General features: G+C 42.3%; 2 protein-coding genes across 3 annotated transcripts in view; one reads left to right on the top strand and one right to left on the bottom strand.

Moving 5' to 3' along the window:
• Nucleotides 1-9,366: 9,366 nt before the first annotated feature.
• ppic (peptidylprolyl isomerase C) lies at nt 9,367-15,916 on the bottom strand. 2 transcript variants are annotated; one of them, XM_030725679.1, is made up of 6 exons: nt 15,707-15,916; nt 14,534-14,647; nt 13,313-13,406; nt 13,012-13,079; nt 12,775-12,891; nt 9,367-10,845 (listed from the first exon to the last, which is right to left on the bottom strand). In XM_030725679.1, the coding sequence occupies exons 1-6, from the start codon at nt 15,809-15,811 to the stop codon at nt 10,717-10,719; spliced, it is 627 nt and encodes a 208-aa protein (XP_030581539.1). In that variant the 5' UTR covers nt 15,812-15,916; the 3' UTR covers nt 9,367-10,716. The 2 variants fall into 2 exon arrangements, with proteins under 2 accessions (XP_030581539.1, XP_030581540.1); XM_030725680.1 differs by lacking the exon at nt 12,775-12,891.
• Nucleotides 10,825-22,982, top strand: part of prdm6 (PR domain containing 6) — a 157,896-nt gene continuing 145,738 nt past the window's right edge. The window contains exon 1 of the mRNA XM_030725678.1: nt 10,825-10,871. The gene's annotated coding sequence lies outside the window, so the exon portion shown is untranslated. The remainder of the gene's footprint in view (nt 10,872-22,982) is intronic.

Raw genomic sequence — 22,982 nt, 5'->3', positions numbered from 1 at the left:
CCTCCTCTCTGTCTCTTCCTCCTCATTGGTCCGGATGAACCAAACTCAGGGGAAATCATCACTGTGTTTACACTGACCCCCCCCCCCCCCCCCCCCCCCCCCCCCCCCATGCCACCCACCATCTCTGTCCCATAACCCCCTGCTGCCCATGGCCATCTAACACCCCCCCCATCCCATATCTTTGTTTTCCGTCCCATGATGGTGGTTGTTAGACAGATAGAAAGCAATACCCCCCCCCACACCCACACATACATACATACACATACATACATACACATAACCCCTCCCTTCATTTCTTGTAAATTTGTGACCTCTGTGAGCATCTGAAGAAAAGAAGAAGGAAGAGATGGAGGGAAAGAGAAAATGGCCAACAATTGGTGGTGATGTGATGAGGGGGGGGGGGGGGTAAAGGCCAGACAATTGGTGGTGAGGGATGTGTGCGAGAGGGATGGAGGGGGGGGAAGAGGCCTTGAGAGGGCGATCAATGCGATGTTCACCTGCCGTCCACCTCCCCAATTTAAAGAGAAGGCGCTCTAACGATTTCCCCGGCCGGCTCCTACCGACTGATGGAGCCCGGGAGGAGAGGAGGTGCAGAGAAAGTAGAAAAATTAGGCTTTGGCTCAGCAATGCATATAAATGGGAGCAAGGCTGTCAGAAAATTAGCTTTTAATGATGGAATACATGTAGTTAAGACAGAAACAGAGGCGGGAAATGGCTTTTAATACGTGTGGGCGGTGAAAGAAGTGGAGGCAGAATGAGGCTTTCAAAGCAGGACTGCATACAGATGGGAGCAAAATTACTGGACAATTAGGCATTAACGACGAAATGCATACAGAGAGAAATCTGGCTTTAATGTAATAGCATATGGAAGAAAGAACAGTGGAAAATAAGCTTTTAATATACAGCTGAATTTAAATGGGACAAAGATCACAAGAGAATTGATGCACACAGTTAAGAAGAAATTAGTTTTACATTAAGCCTCCTGTAAGACACACCGCAGCTAAAAATGTACGTTTGTCATCCACAAATCCCCAAACTGTAAATCCCCAAAACTGAAACAAAATCATTTCCTGTTTTTGTAAACAGAGGTTCAATTTACAAAAACACGCTCACCATAAAAACCTCCATTTTTACCCACAGATATAATAAAAGGGGAGCACAGCATGTTAGTTATTCATTTGTGTTTCTGTTTTTCCCATTTTTGTTTTGTTGTTCTGCATCAGTACACAGACAAAAATCCACATTTGGAGGAAAAATCTTTTCACTGCTCACACACGTGACCTCAGATTTTTATGTTCATTAAATTAGCCAATAAAAGTTATTAGTTTGGGTTATTGGGTGAGAGCGCAACAACGTGTGTGCCGCACGTTGTCCGGTTACTTTTGAGAAGAATAAAAAGGCTGTAATTCCTGATCTGTCAATCACTTCTTGACTGATATTAAATTTACCGTGTAGAGTCAAATCTCTCCAAACTGTTCTCTCTTAAAAACATGTTATCATAGAGCCAAAAAGCTGCTGCGTATCACTGTGTTATTGATCGTGGACTGCAGCGTGCAGTACGGAGGATTTTTTGTAGGGTTTTTGGATCGTTCCAGAAAATAAATTCTGTGGGAAATAAAAGTTTATGATATTTTTGCTCTGATAATCTTCATGTTGCTAACATTAGACTATAAAGAAACCGCCGTCGAATTACTGAGCGCCCGTGTTCACCATAATGATGTTTAGTCGATGGTTTAGTCGATTGTTAGCAATGCCGTCACTGAGACACGGACGAGGCTTTTTTACTGATGTGTTTTAAGCAGCTACTTAAAACCCATTCAGATAACTCTGTGACCCTAACCCTTAGATATAAGGATCTGTATAACTCTATGACAGGCACCTGATATCAAGCACAGAGTGTCTTGGTCCTGCATGTGTGTCGATATGTAATTTAGTCCAGTCTCAGTCTGCTCATTTCTGCTGTGTCAGAATGGTAGAAATGTCAGCAGACTAATTCCTGGTGGCCCCGTGATGCTGAATTTGAATTGACTGTGTGTCATTGTCATAATATCAAAGCTACAATAAGACACACTGATATAAGTGACCGCCCGTCCTCCTCCTCCTCCTCCCGCTTGCTCTGCCTTCGAGACATGTGACTGTTCACGTTCCCGCTCTCCTGCCCCAACCTGTCAGTCCTGTCAATATGATTATTCCTGCCTCTAATTGAAGTCAGAGATGAAAGGAAGGATGAGGTGGGGAAAGAAGGAAACTGTCACTTTAGCGGAGGGTGAAACTCCTCTGCACACAGAAGAGTGTTGATAATGAGATGTAGGTAAAGGTGAGGAGAGAACTTGACTTCTGTTTAGACAGATACGACCAGTCAGCTATAGATTTGAAACTTGGGACCAGATGCAGTTCTGATGCTTTATGAATCCACTGTGTTTCAGAGGTGTGTGTGAGAACAACATATCCTGGGTGAACCTGGGATTTCTTCTCCTGTTAAACACTTCAAGATTGATTTAACTTCCAAAACATTTCACATGTCTTGGCACTCAAATCTTAAAGTAGCAGCATTAGCATTAGCTTTTTAAAGAGGTCATTTTATGCTTTCTTTTGTTCATAATATTTACTCTGGATAAATTGTGTGCTTTTCATTGACAAACTGCGTCTAGAACGTGATCGGAGACCATGTGTGTCAAACTGAATGGATCAGATACAATTCACCTGTTGGAGATACACTATACTGCCAAAAGTGTCCACTCACCATCCAGATCACTGAGTTCAGGTGTTCCAGTCACTTCCACAGGTGTGTAAACCAGCACCTGGGCATGCAGACTGCTTCTACAGACATCAGTGAAAGAATGGGTCGCTCTCAGGAGCTCAGTGAATCCCAGCGTGGTACCCTGATAGGATGATACCTGTGCAACAAGTCCAGTCACTGCTAAATATTCCACAGTCAGCTGTTAGTGGGATTATAACAAAGTGGTAGGCCACGTAACATCACAGACTGGGGTCAGAGGATGCTGAGGGTCAAAGTGCACAGAGGTCACCAACTTTCTGCAGAGTCAATCACTACAGACCTCCAACCTTCATGTGGCCTTCAGATCAGCTCAAGAACAGAGAGCTCCATGAATGCAGCTGCCATGGAAATTCTCTGACTGATAAAGTAGCCGGAAACGCACGAGGACTGAACAGGTTAATCACAACGTTGTGGGCTGCGTGGACCCGATGAGTAGTCGCGTTTCTCCAGAGGTCCACGCCAGGTGACCTCGTGGGATCAGAGCGGTTTCCTTGTGTGCGCTTCTCAGGTGGACGTTGATGTTGGTGGTTTTTTCCTGACTGAGAAGTGTTCCTCACATTTTTCATCATCCACAACAACACTCGCTTCTATCTGTGCTGTCATACTCAAAGGAGCTCCATATCTGCTTTCTCTGCAGACCGCTGACCTTACTTTGAGGACAGCGCGGTGACGCACGCTGCCCGATGGCGCTCCCAGCTTAAACTCGAAGAGCGTAAAAAATTATATCATATCAATCCACAAGGTTTTAAATAAAATGACAAGCAAGAAAATGAAAGTCATTTTATCTATAATTTCAGTCAGTTTTAGTTACTTATCGTTTTTTAAGATAAGATAAGATAAGATAAAACTTTAATGATCCCACGACGGGGAAATTTGTGCATTACAGCAGCTCAGTACAGAGAAAAAATGAAAAAGGATGAGTAAGAACAAATAACTAAACTAAAAACTAAAACTAAAATTCAATAGAATAAAATAAAATAGCAAAAAACTATACACATATACATAAGCACTATATACATAAATATATATATATATATATATATATATTTACATGTACACACATATACACACACGTCAAACACTATATAAAGATATCAAAATATTATATACATTTGTAGCCGGTAAGGTACACAGCATACACGGTATGCATTATATGGGTGAGTGTAATAAATAAAATGTATCTGACTGTATTCCTTTTAATTATAGTTTTTATTTATTTCCGTTAACAACAGTGTTTTTTCAATTTCAGTTTTCGTTATTTCATTCGTTTTCATTAACTATAATAACCCTGGCCCAGACACACCGGGCTATGGCATCTGTCACTCCAGTCACTGTAAAAGAGCACAGTCACTGCAGCAAAACCAAGGAGGTTTTATTACCTACAACTAACCAACAGGTGAAAACCCAACACTGGCCGACAAACCAGCGATTTATGCTGCTGTAAACACGTCGGCTTCATAACATAAACATCGGTCTTTAAGAAATGACTGTTATCTCACGGTGGCCATGAGGTGGCTGCACATTGGTTCACTTGTTGTTGAGAAGTCGTCTGACTTAATGGTGTTATATTACCCTCTGGGATGAGTGTCCTACAATGCAGCAATAACACGCCTCACAGAGCTCTTATTACCAACTGAAACTGTGTAAAAACTGTATAAACATGTGAAAAATATAATCATTATCCTCCAGTAAGCCTGAATGCAGCCTCACAGTTGTGTATAAGCTGCTGTGGGTAGTTTAATTCAGCGTTGTGTGTTGGTTGTGTGCAGGATAGCTGTAAGTTCTCAGAGTAACTCTCTCTGTCTGATGATGTGTTTGCAGCTGACCTTTAAACAACTCTGTCCCATCATCCTCTGCTTCTCTTACAGAGGCCCGCAGGGAACGAACGTGCACCACACACACACACACACACACACACACACACACAGTTATGCAGAGGTAGAAAGGAGAGGCAATCCTGCAAGCACACTTGCACTCATGCATGTAAATGGGCCTCTCTTGGCATGGGAATACACACAGTATACATGTAAAAATGTGCACACACAGAGGGTATCAACACACACACACATACAAACACACACAGAGGCATCACTGTCTGAGGTTTGGTGGTAATGAGGCCTGTCATCCTTCCACACAGCCTCTCTCCCTCTTTTCTTTCTTTCTTTTTTCATTGATCCACTAACAGATCCCCAATATAACAACTAGCAGTCGCTGTGGGAGCATCCCCTCGTTCCTCTCCTCCTCCTCTTCGACACGCATCCCTCTGGACCATTTAAAAACCTACCACCACTTTCTCTCTCTCCTCCACCTCTCTGTCTCTTTCCCTCTGTGTCTCTCTATCGCTCTCTGTTTCTCTCCTCCGTCCTCCCAAACCCTCTCTGCCCTCCATCTCCGGCTCTCGGCCGCTTCGCCGGGTTCAGACAGTCTTGTTATATCGGCTGACAAACAGAGAGGGGTTTCTCCGCAGCGTGCTGAGTGGAGGTGGTGGATGTTTAAGGTGGTAGTTTGTCCATCTGTCCATCGTCTCACCTGGTGTTCCTGTGGAAAATAAAACAACAGCAGCCAGGAAATATAGACTCAGCTGAGCTGTTTCAGAGAGAGGGAAGTAACAGGATCAGAGAATGGCACTTCTGACTGAGTTTACATTGGAAATAAGCTTCCATCAGGCCCCTCTGTATTCTATCAGCACGTAGGTTTGAAAGCATTAAATCACAACTTTACCTTTAATTGACTGATGGTGAGTGACAGGTCAGAACAGGTGTTTCTGAATTACATATATTTAGAAACAGCCCCCCTCCCCAATTTAGATAAGCAAACTCCTGATAGATGTCTGGATTCATCCATTACACACAGCAGGTAAATCACTGGTTGTCTAAAGCTGGACCACAGAATAAGAATCCTGCATAAAGGAAAATGTCCCGTCTCAGCTGTGAGCACAGGCTGGATGAGCAAACACTGACTGATCATGTCCTCGGTGCTTCATGTTACTGCGCTCTCTATAAACACTCTGCCCTCTCATTGCTTTCTCCATAGCAGTGTTAGCAAACCACAAATCATGAGCAAGGAAACAACCTGAAGAATAATCCAAGCAGTTACAATATTAGAAATGTAACAGGATGAGGCCATGAGACACTTCTGCATCCGTCAGGTAAAAAATTAAACAGTTTTACACCAACTGCAGCTCAAAAACAGGAAATAAGAAAGTGCAGTAACAACATTAAAATATATTTCTATCAAAAAAATATATTCTACGCTCGGAGGAAATTAAATCTTTGGCATCCTGTTTAAGTGGTAATTGTAGTTGTTAATGTTAGACGTGGTCCAAAGATTACTCACCCTGACAAGGAAAAAGATTTTGGGATAAAACGTGTTAGGAAAAACCAACAGAATCATGACAGGAAGTGAGTGAGGACAGTTTGAGCAGATGAACCAGCAGCCTCTCCCGTATCCCGCTCACCTTCAGATGCTCTGGAATAAACAGGCATCAGTAAATAATTTTCTTATTTTGTTAATTTGTGAAGAGCTGACGTTTCAGAGGGAGGAAGGCTTTGAGCAGACGGCTCCGATATATTTCATTGTTTTCTGTCGACTTCCTGTCTTCCTCCAGAGATTTCTGCTCCGTTCTGACCTTTGTGTTCGAAGATGTTTTCCTCCCGTGTGTGTGTGTGTGTTTATCTGCTCGTATCTGTGTGTGTGTGTGTGTGTGTTTCTGTTGTAGAACAGGGGAAAACAAATCACCCGCTGTAGTTCTCATTAGCAGCAGTTTTGTGTCAGCGCTGAGAGATCAGCTGTCAGCTCTCGGCCTTCCTCTGCAGCTTCACCTTTTACCAACTATAATTACACCATTTAACAGCAGCGTTCCTCACACAGCCGCCCGCAGACTCACAACTGCTTCAAATGAGGTTCAAACAGGAGACAAAATCAGCTGTCCACATTATACAGGACGAAGAGTGTTTAGATGAGAGTAATGCTGAAAAACAACAGGTGTGTCATAAACAGGTCTGTAATTCATCACTTAAAGTTTAATTGGTTTTGCCTGTTTTGTTCTCGTGTAGGTTACCTGCTTGTAGACCATTGAGTAATTGAATGGTTTAGTGCTGTACTTTAATAATTTTCTTATGCTATATTTTATCTGAATATCCTGATTAGTGTGTACGTACAGTGCTCCAACACATCTCGAGGCCCTTATTCAGTGATGACCAGCTCTGTTTTCCATGTCCAACCTTCTGTGTTGGACACAGAAGAAGGTGCTGTTCTTTTTTAGCATGCTGCACTGCTTTAACACCCCAAAGCTATCAGCCTCTGCAGCTCTGTATCAGCACTGAACACCAATCACTCAGTTTCATCATGGACATTAATCTTAGGATAATGACTTTTTCATAATAACTAATCCAAAACATGGGGCACCATAACTAAGGGCTCATCACAGGCATTCTCTTATTGGCTGAAGGTTTGCAGGTTTTCTGTGTTCTTCTTCCTGCTATATGACGGCATTTGTATCTGCTCACTGGGAACAGTGTTACTGAGTGAACTCTTACTGAGATCGAAGTGATAAGAACACACACATCCAAAAAAATCAAAACAGGTGCAGTCTTCAGACTTAACCGGTCTCACTTAAGTCTGAAGAGGAGCAGCTGTGCCCGAAACATTACTTTTTCTAGGCTTTTTGTATCAAAATTTCATCCAGGACCTCTCTTGGTGTGTGAACTCTTAACCCTCATTCTACAGCTTTCTAGTGCTAATTTGATTTCATTATCCTAACCATGCCTCCTTACCTGGCAACCAGCAAGCACATTGTCAGTTACCCCAGCTTCAGTAATGCTCCAAATGCCACAGGTATTTAGTTCTCTGTCTTTATACATGGCAGTGGTGTTCCATTAGGGCAAGCAAGGCAGTCAGTGCTTGTCCAGTGAAATCTAAAAATAAATTAAATCATACCAAAGTGAAAGAAATCTCTCTCCTTGCATCTTAATTTTGTTCCATATAGTTATTGCCCATTTGTTTGCGTCAATCCTACAAATTACTGTGATCTTGTGGCTACAGCTAGCTGTCTCTTCAGCCCAGTCATTTTCCGAATCATTTTCATGGGCATGTCCATGTCCCATTAACAAGATCTTGTCATGCTGAGAGGTCAGCAGCATTTTTGTGGTTGTTTGAGCATTATGGATAAAGCTGACAGGAGACCAGTGTGCTGGACAAGCTGCTCCTGGCTCTGCTTTCACTGCTCTGATATCAGTTGTGATTAGCACATTATTATATACATGTGGAAACAGCATTAGCAAGTAAATAAGCACTTTTCTTTTACTAACCACCTTGGTTAGCCTTTCTGTAAAAGTCACCACATACCACTGCAACATGGTGTAGATGTCAGCTAGCGAGCTAGCTTACTGCTAACTCTTGTAAACTTTGTAAATTGACCTGGATGTTAAACTTTATGGTAATGCCTTTGAAAAGAGCCACACTGATTATTTTATTAGAGTTGAAAGAAGTTTTCCAGTCTGTGTTGGCTCATTGTTTTTGAGATGTGAATAAGTATATGAACCTGCTAATTGAAATGGGTAAGTATGCAGCCTCACTGAGATGCGCTTTTAATGCTCTGTCATAACTGCAGAAAACTGAATAAGCAAACGCGTACCATCAAGACCTTCTACATTAAGTTTAATTTAGGTGACAGCACCCGCTGGGATCACAGGATAAGGAAGTCACCTAATGTAATTACAGAGCCACAAACGAACTAACCATGATCCTGCCCTCAGCCTAACCTAAACTTGTTTCTGTGCCTACAGAAATATTACACAGCTTTATGGCCAAAATGCTTCCAAAATAAATGTGGTGAAACTTTACTAACGTTGATTCATTTAAACTGAAAATGATCAAAATTGTTGGTTCTGGTTTTCATGAAATGCTACTACATGTCAGTTCTAAGACCCAGAGTGTTTAACTGAAACCAGCTATGACTAAAATACCATTTGGCCCCTGAATTCTAGCAGAAATGGTCCAAATGGGAGTAAGTGCTTGTTTTCTGAAGGTCACTTTCCCTAAACTGTTGATACAATATGAAAATGTTGGATGAAGTATGAAGTGTTGGTTTGAATCTTATCTCTGATCTTTTGACTTCTACTTGGGTTTAACCTTCTTAGTGCCAAACTGTAGTGTAAAGCCTGCAAAGTAGCATTTCATGTTTGTAAAGCATATTAAAATATTACACAAACTATTTTTCCCCACAATATACAGTTGGAAATGTGGTGATTCATTAAATATGCACCAGTGAAATGAAAGTAATCTTTGCATTTCCTCTGTTGGTGCTCATTGTTGTCGAATAATTAAATAAGTTTGGTTTTGGAGACATCCATGAAACCAACATTTCTCCATGCTATAATATCCCACCTAGAGACAACATCTGGACCTGGCCTGTCAGGCTTGAAAACAGTAACCAATAAGTTATTTTGTCATATTTTGATTCAGCACATCAAAATTAATAAAGGGGGGGGGGGGGGGGGGGGGGGGGGGGGGGGGGGGGGTCATTGACATAAATAAGTGAACAAATATCACAACTGGTTCTGACTGTTTTGCAATAGCATATTTATTGTAGAAAACACACCCATTGGCACTTTCCTTTATTGTTGCTGAAAGTAAAGAAAATAAACTGATATGTTTAAGAGGTTTTAAATGTTGTATTAGCTGCAGTGGCATACGGAGTATCTTCTACAGTATGGTACCATGACAGTTTTGGCGTCATTACAAAGAACTGTGATAGTTCACCTTCATTGAAAAGCATCTGTACATTACTAATTTCCACAATTTCTGAACAGTTTCATCCTGTGTAATTTGTGCTGTAGTTTTTGCAAACATGATATTAACATATTCCCAAGCACACTGCAAACTCTTTGTTTACACTGATGCAGTGTTAAAAATCATCATAAACATCAAAGTGTTAGAATGGCACTTGACATGTGCTACAGAGTTTTTGCATATGCATGTTAACAGATTTCTGATATTTATGAAATAGATGCATAGGAACTGCAAGGAAATTTGGCAAAGAATAAATATTTGGCAACAAGAGCTACACAAGTGTTTCTGAAATGCAGGTCATACAGTGTGTTCACCATTTATTTTGATAAAAGTTTGGGGGATGATACTAACTGGCACACCCACTAAAAGTATGAAAGTATACTAACGTATTATAATACCATTAGCATATACCACAGTGAACCTGATAAATACTGAACACACAGACTCACACATTGCCACCACTCCTCTGTTAAAGACTGTATTTTAAGGTTTTGATATGTTTTTCTGTTTCCCTGCACAATTCTGAACTGGATCATCCTGGAAAGGTAAAGTTTCCATCTGATGGTCAAAGAATGACAAACTAAATGTGTATGAACCTCTATATCAGCACTGCAGGTTTAACACCCACTTTTGAACAGTTTTCCTCTGTGCTCAGAAAGTTGATACCTGTTAGCTACTGTATTAATAACTTAATAGAATTTCTGACATATTACATCTGCATACAGTAGAAATCAATCAGAAGTCAGTTTGCTTTAGCTAGTTAACCGGCAATTGCTGTTTGCTAGCATGGAAGCATTTAGGAAGCCCATAACTGGCATGTTAATATGAACGCTGAAAAATGCTGGGGGCTAACATGCTAGTTTTCAATTTTTAGCATTAGCCAGTGGAGTATGTTAATGAATTACCATGTTCCCAATTAGTGTCATATTGGCTTGCTTGGCTGAGTTATAATATTTCTTAAGCAATAAGTGCACTAAAAAATACAATAAATACTCAGTCCAACATGCTAGCACCCTAGCATTAGCATGTTAACACACTAAAGGAATGAAGAAAAAATTTGGCACACTTTCAGTGGGACTAATGATTAATCACTAGTGTATAGTAATTTTTACTGTATTTCTCGTACAGCCTCACACCACTGGCCTTTACCAGCCCTCCACCTCCACTATGAAGGGCTCTTTAACGGGGATCCTGCCGCTGTTGATGATCACACACTCGGTGTACGGCAGGTTCCTGTCGTTGGTGTCCTGAAGCTCAATGGTGTGAACCACAGACTGCAAAAGGAGACGCACAGAAGCAGGTTAGAAACTTGATTTTAGTCACAGAGAATCAGACATTGTCATCTTTAAAGTAAAAGTTGTGCCTCAGCCAACATGTTTCAAAAAGTACAGCTTTTACTTTGAAGGTTAACCTTCGGTTCTGGTTTGCATCACGATTTTTCCAAGTTTTTACTAACGTTCGGCTAGTAGTTAGCGAGTATTTGCAGACGAACATGAAAAACTAAAAGCAAGAAGGTTTTTGGTGTAGCACCTTCTTTGCAACCAGTTTCATCCAGTGACAGAAACCTTCAGGAATCCTTGCCAGCCAGTCGGGAAATACTTCCCCAGCAATCACTGATCATTTCGTGTACAATATAGTGGACAGCTCATGTGCCATGACGTGTGGATTAGAACCCTCAATAGCAGCAGCACAGCCCCACATACACTCCACCAGTTCCTGAAGACTGTCTCGTCTTTTTTTTGACAAAAACTACAAGGTGTCATTATTTAAAAGTGTTTGGTGAACAATTCAAGGTCCAGTGAGTGGAAGGGTTCGGATCTTCTAGATACAGTTGGACTTTTTCCATCCATGTCTTCATGTTTACGTTAACCGCAGTAGTCACCGATTTTTGTCTGACTGTGCACGAAAACTCAAGAGCCTGTTTCAACGTTAATACATATTAAAAAAAAAAAAAATCCTTCTCATTGCATGACTTTTAGAAAATGTCTTCTTTCCTACCTTCTTCTACCCCGGGGCACATTCAGTCTGATGATGATGAGCGAAACCTGCTAAATGAAAAAGGTACTGTACACCAAGCATGAGCTCCCATATGTGTCGCGCTTGGCTGACAATTTCTGTTTCTTCTTCTTCTTCTTCTTCGGGGTTTAATGGCAGTTTGCATCTGTCATCATTTTCTCAGTCCTGTAGGTTTCAGAAACCTAAATAATACTTTCCTGCCCTCTGCAGCGTCCCCACACCTCAGTATACCGCTAATACCGAGATTAGCCCCAACCCTATCCTTTGCATGTTTGTACTCATCGCTCTTGTTGCTTCCTCGTCCATCAAGCACTTCCTGTGTGGGTGGAGTACCTGAATCTGTACAGGAAGCCAGTTTGCCTGTGGCAGACCTTTCAGGACAAATAGGAAGAGGACTGTGAATAAACTGCAAGTTTACTTGTTTGATAGTTGGTCTCTTTAGTAACTCGGCTCATTGGTCCTCAGTGAAGAGTCTTTGAGCTGACTGGAAACCAGAGCCATCCTCTGCCAGCTGTATTCAGCTATTATTATTCAACCATCTGCACTCTTTTTTCCTTTTTAAAGTAAACTAAATGTTATGAGTCCCCTGTGTCATAATACAGCCGTGTGGCAGGCAAGAAAAGGACCCCACCACAGGACTCAGAAGTCAGGGGTCGACAGCAACTTTACAGAATAGAGCTCACAGCTGAAAGCAGAAAACCCGGGGTCACGGACCCTGAGCAGACAGGAAACGAGCACCCACCTCTCCTTTTAAGGAGAAAGCTCCAGCTTTGTGAGGATACGCAGGTGTTTGTATCCTCATGGTGTTTTGTGCGTTTGGTGTCATTTTGCCCATCTTTAGAGTTAAAGATAACATGCACTGCAGCCTGCTTTAAGAAACATTTGTCTGTGTTTCAGCAGGCTCAGCAGTTATAACATGGAAGCCTGTTAGCTGTAATCGTTACTGGTAACACTTTCCCTTCAGTATTTGGCATCATATGGGTTCTTAGGTTTTAGGCTTGTTTGGTGTAATTTCCTCTTTGGAATTTTCCTGGTGACTTTGGGGTCATTTTGAACATCTTTCAGCTGAGCTGAGTGATATATAGAGACTCAGCTCAGGGGCCCACTCATGTCTCAGACCCCTGAGTCTGTGGCTTATGAGGCTATTAACCAATTATTTCACGGAAAACATCCGACGTTCCACCCACCATCCCATCCAGGACTTTGCCAAAAACCACGTGTTTCCCATCCAGCCACGGTGCTTTGGAAGCCAGGATGAAGAACTGGGACCCATTAGTGTCCGGACCGGCATTTGCCATGCTCACCTGGTACACAATCACACATGCAGCTCTTTGTTACATCATCCCATCACGTGTTATATTTAACCCTCCAGTCAAGGCTACATGTATGAATCAGAAAGGAGCTGATCGTGAGTGCGTGCTCACCCAGCCTGCTCCGAGGTGCTTCAGTTTGAAGTTCTCATCTGCAAAGGTGGTTCCATAGATGCTGTGACCTGCAGAGAAAAATTATCTGATTACATAAAATATTGTGCTTATTTACATCTGGTTTGTGTGGCATTAACAAAGTGTAGGAGAGAGGAGGTCTGTATGTTGGTGAAAGCAGTGAGTGTTTGAGGCTCAGAGGAAAGAAATGGAGGGAATTTCACTGCAGCTTTCAGGGGAGTCAGTCAGGCTGTGATTAATTTTTAGCTCAGTGTTGGAGCATCACTTGGACTTTCACTCCCACCTCCGCTCCCATCTCCAACTGTGAAGTCTCCTCCCTGGATCATGAAATCCTTGATGACTCTGTGAAACTTCGTCCCTTTGTACCCATAACCTTTCTGCAGAGACACACATAAGAACATAATGCTGCAACACAACAACTCTGTGCATCAGGAGTGACACACAATCAGGAAAAGTGACAAAACAAACTGATGTGAAAACTAGAATTTTAGTTTTCCCTGTGGATATATTTGCATGTAACAAACAGCATATAGTTACATTTATAAAAGTGACAGACAATCTTTAACTGGAGAAATAAAAGTCAAATGAATTTGATCATTTAAAAAAATACTTGCATATGATCTGTTCATTTGTTTACATTCACCGTCCACATCATTAGGTACACCTGCTTGCAAACACAGGCGATCACATGACAGCCACTCTGCATTTAGGAACGCAGATGTGGTCGAGAGGGCCAAAGCGAGCATCAGAAAGAGGAAGAAAGGTGATTTTAGTGGAGCATGTTTGTTGGTGTCAGACTGGCCCGAGTGTTTCAGAAGCTTCTGATCTGCTCCAGGGTTTACAGACATTTACACTGAACCTTGAAGCAGATGGGCTACAGCAGCAGAAGACCAGTGTGCCACTCCTGTCAGCCAAGAACAGGAAACTCAGGCCACAAGTTGTTCGGGCTCACCAAAACTGGACAGAAGAGTGGAAAATCTGTCCTGTTCCGATGAGTCTCAATTTCTGCTGCGATATTTGGATCTACCTCGTACCAGCAGTACAGGTTGGTGGTGGTGGTGTGGGGGATATTTTCTTGGCATACTTTTGCCCCTTAATACTAACCGAGCATCATTTTAACACCACAGCCTACCTGAGTATCATTGCTGACCACAGTGTACCCACTGATGGCTGCACCACATCGCAAAGCTTAAATCACCTCAAACTGGAACATGACGATGAGTTCACTGTGCTCAAACCAACAGAGCACCTTTGGGATGTGGTGGAATGGGAGACTCACATCCTGGACGTGCAGCTGACTAATCTGCAGCCACTGTGTGAGGCTGTCATTTCAGCATGAACCAAAAATCTCTGAGGAATGTTTCCATCACCTTGTTGAACCTTTGCTCTGAAGAATGAAGACACTTCTGAAGGCCAAAGGGGTCCAACAGTCCTATCGAGGTGTATCTAATGAAGCGGCCGGTGAATGTAAAATGACATCAGTGTGTGTGTAACATCATCCTACCTCTCCAGCTGCCAGTGCGACAAAGTTATTCACAGTTAGAGGGACGACCTCTCCAAACAGACCAATGACAATCCGTCCCACCTCGTGACCCCCCACCGTGATGTCAAAAAACACCTGCACAAACAAGATGGCCGTCATGTCATAAATCATATCTAATCACTTCAGTCATTTCACACGTGCATGCAAGCCTGTGGATTTAGCATCCACCTGTCAGAATAGTTGCATCTGACTGACAGAAATATTATTTCAGCTCTACACATCTTATTCTTACATGATGACAAATGAATCATTTCCATCTGACAAGCCTGAGAGATTCAGAGAAGGCTTCATGTAGCACACGGATGCATGTCAGTATTAAGAATCAACTTCCACACTCACATGCAGACTTAACTCTGAGTGCATTACTCAGCCTTTTATGCTGAGAACTCCTCTGCTCCTAAAAGCTGGAGTGTGTCTGGAATATTTGGGTTATGCCAAATGACCCCTAACAGGCGCTCAGCTTCCCTCTGCTGTCCTTGTTTAAATATCAGGCTCTACAAAGAAGCTCCTTCGAGTATCTGAGGGTTTGGGCTCCCGGGGATGCCGCATATATTAACACAGCATTTCCACGGTGGTGTGCCATGAGGCGAGTTCAAGTCTGCCGTGGGATTTTGTATCAACCACTCCTTAATTCTCACAAGCCAGCAGGTGCACTGAGAGAAAATGTCACATCAAAGGCTGTTAAAAGGTCTCCATCCTGCAATCAAAAGATGACCTGAAGGCGGTTCGGCTCAGTCTGCTTGATCTTTGGTGTGAGTACTAAAAGCCACGAGGCGCGCGCTCTGTTTCAATATGTCAAAGTAAAAGCAGGTGCGAGTTTAGCTTTGTGCACGTTTATTCCAGCCTCTCAGTATTTATGGCTGTGTGCGCATGCATCCGCCTGCAGGATGGACACGTGTACAGCTGTGTGTGTGTGTGTGTGTGTGTAGCACATATTCTCGAAGAATCACGGAGAGACAGCTGCTTACCCCCGCCCCCTCGTTACCATTACCGTTACCGTAACACGTCTCCGGGTGACTTGCGCGTGCGTGCTCTGTAGCTTGTGCACGAGGAGATGCAGATTACGCACGCGGAAGAGGATCCGACGCGGTTTGGGATAAATGCAAATAAATGCGGCAACATACCAACACCCACCTTCTCTGTGACTTTCGGTCCTGTCCGTGAAACCGCGCCGGACACCGACTGCAGGACGACGGCAGAGAGGAGCAGGAGAGCGGGAAGGATCGTCCGGAGCTCCATCTTTGATTAGCGGAGACAGGGCCCTGCTGCGAGACACGCCGAGAGGATCAAGAGGGAATCACAGCTGGAAGGCTGACCGGAGAACGGTGCTCATAATCCGGCTACATCACAAGACCACTCCCCCCTGTGGGCTGAGTCTGGATCTAAGACCTGCCTACTGTGGGAGAGGAAGAGGAGAGGAGACAGGACGGGAAAGAAGAGGAAACTAGAACAGCGGAGAAAAAATGTAAAGACTGGAGAAAGAGGAGATTTAAGATCTAATTAAGCAAATGATGAGAGGCCACAAAGGGACAGGGGAGGAAAGGAGAGAGGAGATGAAAGAAGGAGAGAGAAAATGAAAATGAAATGGATAGGAGAGAAAATTAAAGGAGAGGAGACAAAAATAATGATTTATAAAAACAAGGGAAGGACACAATGGGAGAGACAAGTGGAGACAAGGTTAATAAAAGAGAGGAAGAAGTCAAAGAAATAGTGATATTAAAATAATAAATCCAGTAAACACAGTGTGTGGCTTCTATTCCTAATTTAGGAGTACCCTTGCTAGTGTCTAGCCTCTGTGGACAGAGCTTGTGTTATAGTATCCTGCAGTTTGGGATGTGGGGAGTTTGGATAAAGTTTTGCCACCAGCACCCCCGCCCCCACCCCCGCCCCGCCCTCTGGTGTAGGCATCACAGGGGAGACCACAGCCAATGGGGATTGCTGTTGTTATGTGCAGAGTGCTCGTCTGCAGCCACAGATGGTGTAAAAGATGAAGCAAATGCAGAAGTGCCTTAAACATGAATTATTTTCATGGTCACCACCAACCTGTGGCTGCAGAACAGGCTGCTGCCCTCTGCCCCCGCCTCCACAAACACTTCCTGATGAGGTCACGGGCTCAGCCACTCATTTCTGGTTACATTGTGACAGTATAAGTGTCACAAAGGAGGATAATCCAGTATGCATATTGGCTAATAAGTTGTGATTGAGAAGTTGTTAGTCAGTGTGTGTGTGTAGCTTCACAGTCAGAACCTCCCCTGTGGTTGTTACATTAGTTTCAAAACACAGCAGTGGTGAAAATGTTCATCTCTAAACTAATTAGTGTGTAAATCTCTGAGATCAGGAGTTATTCTGTACAGCAGAGAGAGTTAAACAAACTCATGGAGAATCATCATGTGAGCCAGTGAGATGAGACACATGTCGTGGGGCAGTCCTCCCCACATCAGTATTTGGCAACGTGGCAGTGGGCACAGTTAGCTCTCATATTAAAAGCTTGCTTTGTTAGTGAGTCACGACTATATTTAGCCATGTGTATTTTCTTTCAGTTAAGCTCTAAAGAACCCGGTGTCCCTCACAGTCTCCGATTATGCTCTGCCATAAAGAAGCTTTTCTTTCTCAGTGATAGACTGTATGTAAAAGATGGACACAGCCTCTGGGTCGCTGCACAGAAAAGTCCCGTTCTGAAGAACTCTGTGGGAACATGAGCTCCCCTAAATGTGATCTCAGACACACTTTACTGCTGAGTTTGTCCAGTTTTAGTTTCAGAGCTTTTTTATTACAAGTTTTGGTCCTATTTAGAGTACAGTGAACAACAAAGCGGGTACACTTCAGTGCACGGAGAACTTGTAATGCACTGGTTGCTATTATGTTACCAGGCGTGTCCCTCGATTTCTTCATCAGCTCCACCCCTCTCTACATGTCTGAACACTAAGATGATGAATTGTCCCAGTGGCCCTTTAAGTGAAATCGAGTTTAAGGCTCTTCCATGGTCACTTTTCAGACCCAGCAGGTCAGTCAGGCCCATATGTTTTCAGACAATGACAGTTTTTTCTCAGTGCATTGTTTAATTCAACAATCAAGATGTGGTCAAAGGGCCGACGTTCACCTTTAAATCGAGGGGTTTAACAAAAGTATCACTTTAGCTGTCACTGCCATGTTTATACAGATGCTCCATTTTCATGGGTTCAAAAATATTTGGACAAACGAGCATAATTTTAAATACAAGCTTTGTTTGCAATACTTGGAAAATCCTTCATAGACAACGACTTCATCAGATGCTGCTTCTTCTCTGCCTTCAGCCTCTGCTATAAAGGTCCTGCAGCTTCATCTGCAGGACCTTTATAGCACGATCTGTTTGCTTCAGATGACTGCACCAGTGCAGAATATCACATTTTTTTGCCTTGAAAAACTCTTGTATTATTTTTGCAGTGTGCTTTGGGTCATTATGCATGTGCAGTGTGAACCAGTTTAGATGCATCTGAGCAGAGAGTATCGCCCCGTCACGTTCATCCTGCTGCAGACCCGTTTCCTCTGGCAGACGTCCACGCCCATGCTGGAGTGTCGGCTCCATGTCTGACAGATGCAGTAGGTGCAGGATGCTGTGGATCACGACCTGCTCCTACAGTATTTTGGCATAAGTTCATCTTGGTTTCACAGAGCTGTGCAGGCTCTTTAGGTTTTTTCTGGCAAAGTGTAATCTGAACTTCTTGTTCTTAAGTGTAACCAGTGGTTTGCACCTTCTAATAAACCCTCTGATTCATGAAGTTGTGCTAAAACTGTGACTCAGTCAGGTGTCCACATAAAAAAGTGAGTAATTCATAAACAGGTCATTAAATACATTTGTGAACCCTGCTGAAGCAAAGTGTTTGCTTTAGAGTCTGCTGTGGGTTTGTGTAACTGTTGTAACTGTAGCACGTTCTACTGTGATGGCTGACACACAGACAGCCAGCTGTACCAGCAGCATGGCGTGGTAACACTGTTTACTGTGATGTAATCTTTATGATAATCAGGTAAACAGTGCAGACATGGTGAGTGTTCTGGAAATCATGCAGAGCTCTGTAAGTGTGTTAAAGAATATATGCATGCTTCTGCAAAATTGTGTAATATACAGAATACAAAATCTAAACACAAAAGCAACTATTTTCCAATAATAATAATAATAATAATTCCTCATAACTGGAAAAAATGATTCTGTAACTCAGAGGATGACATTTTTCCTTCCTGGTTAACAAACAGGTGCATTTTCCAGTGTTCGGCGATCGATGAGGTGCAGCGCTGCGTTTTTAGCAGTAAATGGGAGGATGATGAAGTGCGTACAGACGAGTATTACAGCTTTAAAATACTTTACTGCATTAAAAAGGCCTCAGCTCTGCTCGGCTTCAGCTGCAGGAAATAAAGCTGAAAAAGAGAATAGGAGTCCCTGCTGAATACGTGTCTATAGAGATGAATTATAATAGTCAGCCTGCCGTGACCTTAACACCACAACAGGGACACACACACACATACGCACACGGTTATCGGCCTCCTGTCAAAGCGGCCCGTCCATTCGTCTTTTCCTGCCGCCATCCGCCAAATTAATTAAGCAGAAATGTAAACGTTTTAATTGAATGTCAAAGCAGGACCTTAACAGCACGCTGCTATGTAAATGAAAGTGACACCGCCTTAAAGCTGTGCTACCAAGGTTGCAGGACCGTGTGTGTGTGTGTGTGCTGCACCGTGTAAATGAACTGCAAACATTTGAATTAAATGAACAGCACTTGTGTTCTAACTGGAACCAGTAAGGCTCCATTTAAACGTCCTCACACTTTATTTCAGGGTCCCCAAACTGATTTATGACCTTATTCATTACAAGCACATTAACACATGGAGACGAGTTTCTAATGATCAGACTGATTTCTGTCTGCGTGTGAGTCTAAATTAATATGAAATAATTGCCTCTTAGTTTGAGGAATGAATTGATCTTTTATTCCTAAAGAATAACAGAGGGAAATAATTTCAGGGCAGCGTGTGTTACCAGGCTGCCACACCAGCTACAAGAAAATCAGCTGTGTTAATACTGATTCTATTAAAACGCTGTTTTTAATAAGGAGGTGTTGCTGACAACAGAATGAACTGTGCTGCAGGGACTCACATTAGTACTCACAGACAGTATAAAAGATGATGACAGCAGATTCGTGTGTGAGGCGCCGATCTGACCGTGAAACCAAAGACACCACACGCTCATCGGTAGGTGAGACAGCGTGTAGCCAATCAGGATAACCTGCATGATCCTCCATAATAATAGAAGAAAGAACAGAAAACTGGCTTAAGGTTCTATTCAGTATAAACAATAACTGGTGATTGAGGCCATAAATTCATCAGGAAAGTATTTATTGAGGTCATGGGTCGAATGAATTTTGTAACCTGAAGAGTCTCCCTCTGCTGGTCAGTAGAGAGAATACAGGTTTAGGACACTGGCTCCATTTTTTTGGGTTGGGGGGCACTTGTGGCACCCTGGGCACAGACGGATTCACCACCTGTGCTTTTGTGCAGTCTTTCAAATAGTGAACACACAGGTGGACGTGGATGATGCTGTGTGCAGGTCAGATGCTGATTGGTTAAAAGGTGGGCTGGAACAGGGAGGAGCCCACAGAGCCAGGTGTTTGTGACATGCCCCCTGGTGACAGGAAACGTGGACACGTGCAGCTCTGTGGGGACGTCACAGAAACATGGCTCAGACTTCATTTTCTGACACAGTTTCTCTGCTTTGTGTTAACGTGGTTAAAACTAGCTTTTGTTTGGTTGTTTGTGTGTTAAATGTGTAACTGTGCCTGTCAGTGATGCATCTGTATGTGCCGATGTGAACATTTATCATCCATCCTGGGATATGTGGTACTACACAAAGCTACTTTAACGCTGCAGCTGTTTTTGACTGATTTTCTAATAAGCGTAAGTTAAACTGCGTCCATGTTGCTGTGTGGAGGATGCAGCTCCTCCTGGATCCTTGCAGCATTCTCACATGCAGGAATTCACAGCTTTGCTAAATGAACTCTTGTTAATATTGTGTTTTTTCCTTTCCTGCAGCCGTCTAAATAATTAGCTTTTGTTGTAGAAAATGATGAATTTGGGCAGTTAATTTATTGATCGGCCGGCTCCTTTCGATGTGCTTTGCTTTAGAAAGTCATTAATCAATGGATGAAAACACCTAATTCTCCTCCTGTCCTGCTTTTCTCTTTCTTTCCTTTCTTCATGCGTTCTATCTGGGACGGAGAATCCCCTGCGACATTAGCGAGAGGAATTGTAACGATGGACTAAAAACCACGATGATGAAAAAGAAATGGAAGAATAAAAAAGACCAAACGTTCATAATCCGGTTTTAGCAGTCGGGGAAAAATGGCTGTTCCATTTATTATGCTGAAAACAAGCTCTAAACGTGAGAGTTTAACATAAAGTGGCAGTCACAGTGATTTAATAACCTTTTATTGAATGTGGTGCTTTTGTTACTGCTTATAGGAGCTGTTACAGCATCATAACTGCATGGTCATAAACATTCATTCATTTTCAAAGATTCAACTAAAGAATAACTGTTAATAATGTTCACATTTAAAGCTCAAACCCGTGTTTGTCATCGTGTTAGTAAAATCGTGACTTTTGCATCATCAGAACGTTTGTACGTGTTATTGAACAGCACAGTTATGGCTGCTGTTGTAGTTCCTGCGCTCTCTGATGATGATGGTGATGAAAAAGGAGCCAAAAAAATGTCCTTTAAGCTCTTTAGAAATGATGAAAACGTCTTTAAATAGGAGTAAATGAAATCCATGAGAGAACATCAGTGATGTTTGAAAGTAAGAATATGAATCTCAGATCATCCTGATCACTCTGGGTGTCGTTGGTGATGCGTTTAGTTTGGCTCACTCGGGATTGCTGAATCAGTCCACCCCCGACCGGTCCCAGCAGATGGCTGCCCCCCCCTGAGCCTGGTTCCTGTTAAAAGGAGGTTTTTCCTTCCCACTGTCACCAAGTGCTGCTCATAGGGGGTCGTTTTACTGTTGGGTTTTCTCTGTATTATTGTAGGGTCTTTACCTTATAATATAAAGCACCTTGAGGCAACTGTTTGTTGTGATTTGGTGCTTTATAAATACCATTGAACTGAACTGATTCATCCCAAAGGATAAATATGGCCGAGGACGCTCGACCTCCAGACTGAAGGTTTCAGCGGATGCTGTTTAGTTGCTGTGATTATTCATCGTAATGTGGAAAATGATGAAAACTAAAGAATTACTTTGACCGAGTGTGCCTAAAGTTTTGGCAGGTGCTGCACTTCTTCAGAGAAACTTTAATATTTCTGTGAATTATTCGATGCTGTTAACAAACAAACAAAATTCCAGCCATTACATTAAAACATGCAGTCTATCAATACTGAACAGATAAATGTGTTTGGGTAAAATTATTATGAAATAATTTCAATCAAGACTTTTTTCACCAAGCAGTTAAACTCTTATTTCTGTTCTTTTTATTCATTTATTTAAACAAATAATTATTTTCTGTTCACTCATAAAGCTGCAGTGCAGTTATTTACAGTTATAGATATTATTATTATATTTATCATTATAGATACACAGAGTGTATGATTTCTCATTGTAAACGTCTTTTTATACATTTTAACAGGAGCAACAAGAACAACCAGAAACTCCTTTATTGCGTGTGTGTGTGTGTGTGTGTGTGTGTGCACGTGTGTGTATTTGAGAGATTAATGAAGAAATCATGGTGGAAAAACACGTTCCAGTTTGTTGGAAACAAAAACATTTGAATGATTTTTCCTGTAAAAGAACGTCTGCAGACACACGTGTTACAAAATGTATTTACAGGTAAAACTTTTAATGCATAGGTGTAAACAGTGGCAGTGATGATCAGGTCAGACACAAAACAAAGACAGTGTTTGGTTCAGGAAGTCTTTGATCTACAGCAGCAGTTGAGACCATGATCATAAGTTTCTGTCGTTTGCAGTCAGCTGGAGGTTTTCTTTAGAAGATACTTTGATGTTTGTTCAGCTCAAATGTTTCCAAATCCTCACTTTTCTGCCTGCTGCAGTCAGACAAAGAAATGATTCATTAACAGTCAAACATAAACAAACAAACAACATGTGGCTGTGTTGCAGCTTTTGTTGTGTATAAATGTGTCTCTTTCCAGTGTCGGGCTGCTGCAGCTCACACTAAAAATAAGCATTTCAAGGCTCTCAGAATGTTTTGAACGACCAAACGATTATTCAGAGATTATAATAACACCCTCAAAATGTGACTTCAAGCACTAACTAAGAACCAACAGGGGCCAGTTTGGGGTTAAAGGTGTGCAAAACCAAATTTACAGCTTTCACCAGCAATTAATTAAAAAGTCTAAGATGGAAGATTTGTAAGCAATAATGCTGGAGTATTGCTCC

Source organism: Archocentrus centrarchus, unplaced genomic scaffold (genome assembly GCF_007364275.1).
Source record: "Archocentrus centrarchus isolate MPI-CPG fArcCen1 unplaced genomic scaffold, fArcCen1 scaffold_68_ctg1, whole genome shotgun sequence".
Classification (NCBI taxonomy): domain Eukaryota; kingdom Metazoa; phylum Chordata; class Actinopteri; order Cichliformes; family Cichlidae; genus Archocentrus; species Archocentrus centrarchus.
This window is presented reverse-complemented; position numbering and strand designations above follow the sequence as displayed.